At 32.8% G+C, this 3,578-nt stretch overlaps 1 protein-coding gene across 1 annotated transcript; it reads left to right on the plus strand.

Moving 5' to 3' along the window:
* The first annotated feature begins 775 nt into the window (after nt 1–775).
* LOC145002140 (F-box protein SKIP8-like) lies at nt 776–2,803 on the plus strand. Its single transcript, XM_078961437.1, has 3 exons — nt 776–1,492; nt 1,988–2,184; nt 2,254–2,803. Exons 1-3 carry the CDS (start codon nt 1,097–1,099, stop codon nt 2,507–2,509), a joined length of 849 nt encoding a protein of 282 aa, XP_078817563.1. The 5' UTR covers nt 776–1,096; the 3' UTR covers nt 2,510–2,803.
* Nucleotides 2,804–3,578: the final 775 nt, after the last annotated feature.

Below are 3,578 nucleotides of genomic sequence, written 5' to 3' on the forward strand. Positions count from 1 at the left end.
GCTACGAAGGACAAGGTTAGGATTTCTATATCTGCAAATGAGATCTTCAAGGATGAGGGTTTGTGGATCTGGAAATGGAAGAAGGAGAAGATGAAAGGTTGTGCTTGATGAAAATAAAGTAGGAGAGATGGAAGATGAAGGGCGATGTCGATGGTATGACAACGATGACGTTTTATATAATTGATTTGTTTTTCATTCTCATTTTTTGGAGGTTTGCAGATCTGGAAAACTAAATTTTCAAAGTTTTTGTTTAAAGATATGGAAATTTTAGTTCTTTATTCTATATGGTTTTTGATTTTGCAAATCTGAAAAATATATTATTATTCTTGAGATCTAAAAAAATCAAGTTTATAGAAATATTATATTCTTAAATGTTCTTGAATAATTTTGTTCTAGTTTAAATGCTTTGAAAAATTTTAGCTTGTAGAAAAATCTTTAGAGAGAGAGAGAGAGAGAGAGAGAGAGAGAGAGAGAGAGAGAGAGAGAGAGAGAGAGAGAGAGAGAGAGAGAGAGAGAGAGAGAGAGAGAGAGAGAAATAAATAAATAAATAAGTATTAGATTTAGAATCTTGAGAGAGAGAGATAAATAAATAAATAAATAAGTATTAGATTTAGAAAATAAAAGAAAAATAAAAAATAAATACTTTTGATCCACAGGTATTGTAGTCATTTCGGTTTACACAAAATCCCTAACAAAACTAGATTAAAAATATCACAAACCCAAAAAATAAAAATAAAGATTTAGACTTAAATTTTTATTTTTTTTTGAAGTTTTGTCAAGTTATTTGATTACCAAAGTAAACCATTTTTACTCCCTTGTTCCAAGTTCCAACAAGATCGGCCAAACCAACGCAACGAAAAAGGACATGGCTCGCAGTTATATTCCGCAAGAGCCAAGAAGATTGATTCGACTTTACTCCCCTTAAAATGGATGTATGAATTATGATCATCGATCAATGATGTATGATGCCATCGCGTAACCGTATCATTAGAGCTTTCAGAGACAACAACAGAGAGCTTCGTCACCGGTTTTTAAACACTTCTATCGCTTTAGGGTTTACGTTCGCTGAAGTTTTAATGTCGCATAATCATCATCAATGGAGATCTCGTTTACTTTCTCCGATTACGAATATTTCAAATTACTTTCTCTCTTTCTAGCCCTAATGTTCCCTTTTTTCTGTTCTTTGTTGTTCTTCTTCCCCTTCATCATACTCGCATTCTCCCAATCGAACAAACGAAAGGCTTGTAAGTGTGTTTGTTCAAGTTCTGATTTGATGGCTAGGATGATGAATGGTGTTGGGGAGCTGATGGTGGTGGAGAGGGAGCGGCAACAGACGGTTGTCGCGTCGATGATGGAACAGTTGGTTCCGGAGATCACGACACATGTTTTGAGTTACTTGGATTACCGGAGTCTATGTAGTCTGTCAATGACGAATTCTTCAATGAGGAGAGCTGCAAACGATGATAATGCTTGGAAAACGCTTTATCACAAGGTTGTGTTTTCTTTTTCCAACTTCTCGTTGTTACGTTGCTATTCGTATCATCTGTCTGTTGAACTGTATGTTAGAATTTTTACTTAATCGCTGATTTTATTTTTTCTTTTTATACGATTCATATTTGATTACACTTTTGGGGATCGACTGGCTAGAGGTGGGATGAGTTAACTAACTCTAACTGATTGCTTTATGCTGCCATCTTGATTAACACCTTACCTCTGTCTGTATGAAACTTGGAGTACTTTCATTATGTGGCTTTTATTGATCGGAGTTGGATTACGTATGCTAAGTTTGGGATGCTTGTATGGATTTGTGAGTAGAATTGATTGAAAAATTCTTCCATTCTGTTTCATCGAAATCAATATCATTGAAGGACTTTTAAGTGCTTTAATTGTGTGAGTGATAAACATTAAGAAACCGATGACTTGTTGATATGCCAAACCCTTGATCAAAGGAGATGATGAATTGACATATATATATTGAAATTCCCAGGATTTTACAACAGAACAAGATGGTATAAGACCTGGTAATGGATGGAAGGCATACTACGCAGCCACTAGAGCAATAGTAAACATCAACCACCGCTTTTTTGACATCATTAGAGAAAGATCTATCATACAAATGGGACAACTTTGGCTTAATGCAGATTATGTCAAATGTGTTCATGCATCCGGGGATATTTTCACAGGGTAACAACCTTTTCATTTATCACACCATTTTTATTTTTAAGAAAATCTTACATTTAGTTTTGCATGCAGTTATACCAGGGTTATAAGAAGCTGTCAGCTTGCTTTCAACTGGGAGTTGGGGATTGATTTCCAGATTCAAGATGTAAGTGTACGTGTCATGTCTGACATGGCATGGGTGACCATGAAAGCCTACATTGCCATGGACCATAGTGGTTTGAACTTGACCAATGTGTTTGAGTTTCACAATGGTCACTGGTTCTTGGTTCACCATCACAGCTCAGAGATGATGTTCAATGATGGTGAATTGCCACCTTTGCTGGGTTGAACTGTTTTTGGCTTCAGAGTTGAGATTATACCTTGTCAAACTTTCATGTTGTGATGGGAATCTCTTTAGGGCATTTCATCAAACACTTGGCAGGTGAAATTCCCAAATAGGGTTCGACATACTTTTCATATAATGGCAAACCCAATCTTCTATCTTTATTGCATTTGCTTAAAGATAGAAGTCTCCACCTGTAATATGCATATTCTTAAAAGTTGAAACTCATACACTAAAAGGTGAAGAAGAGATGGAGAAAATTAAACACAAAAATAAAGGAAAGCTAAGCTTTTACCGTTATTATTTACATCTTTCTATAATTATGTTGGGTTTCTATTAAAACCAATTAAAAATATTATAAAGGATTAATGACTTAGAAGGGTAATAAGGTTTTAACTTTGTTCACATTAGGCCCTTAAGTTTTTTTTTTTTTTTTTTTTTTTTTTTTTTTTTTTTGGGTATATTACACCAACATGGTTGTTATAACTTTTTAAAAAAGGTAATAATGTTTTAATTTTGTCAACAATAGGTCCTTAACGTATTTTGTTGTACATATTACACAAACATGGTTGTTATAACCGTTTAAATAAGGGTAATAAGGTTTAACTGTATCCACATTAGATCCTTATTTTTAATATGTTTGTTATTTCATCTAACTTTTTTATACTTTATATTAGTATCTAGTTAGATGACTTCATCATTTTATTTTCTCATTATAAGCTATCTGAAATTTATTTATATAATGATATAAAATAACATTTAAAAAATATGTTTTCTTATTAATTAAGGGGTATATATGGAAATTAAAAAAAAATATATGTTTTCTTAATTAATTAAGAGGTTTGCATTAGGTTTGTCAAATATGACAAGATATTGAAAAATAAACTAGTTTATAAGCTAGCAATGACATCAAACATAGTTTTAATCATTAACATTTTCATTATTATTAGCTTTTTTTTTTTATAAAAATGGAAAAAAAAAATTATGTAACCTTTTGATTGAAATCATTGTTGTGGTGAATGAGCGAATAAAATTAGGGATATCAACGGGAGCAAACGGGACGGGGAGTGCATCC

Source organism: Lactuca saligna, chromosome 6 (assembly GCF_052625555.1).
Source record: "Lactuca saligna cultivar CGN05327 chromosome 6, ASM5262555v1, whole genome shotgun sequence".
NCBI lineage: Eukaryota > Viridiplantae > Streptophyta > Magnoliopsida > Asterales > Asteraceae > Lactuca > Lactuca saligna.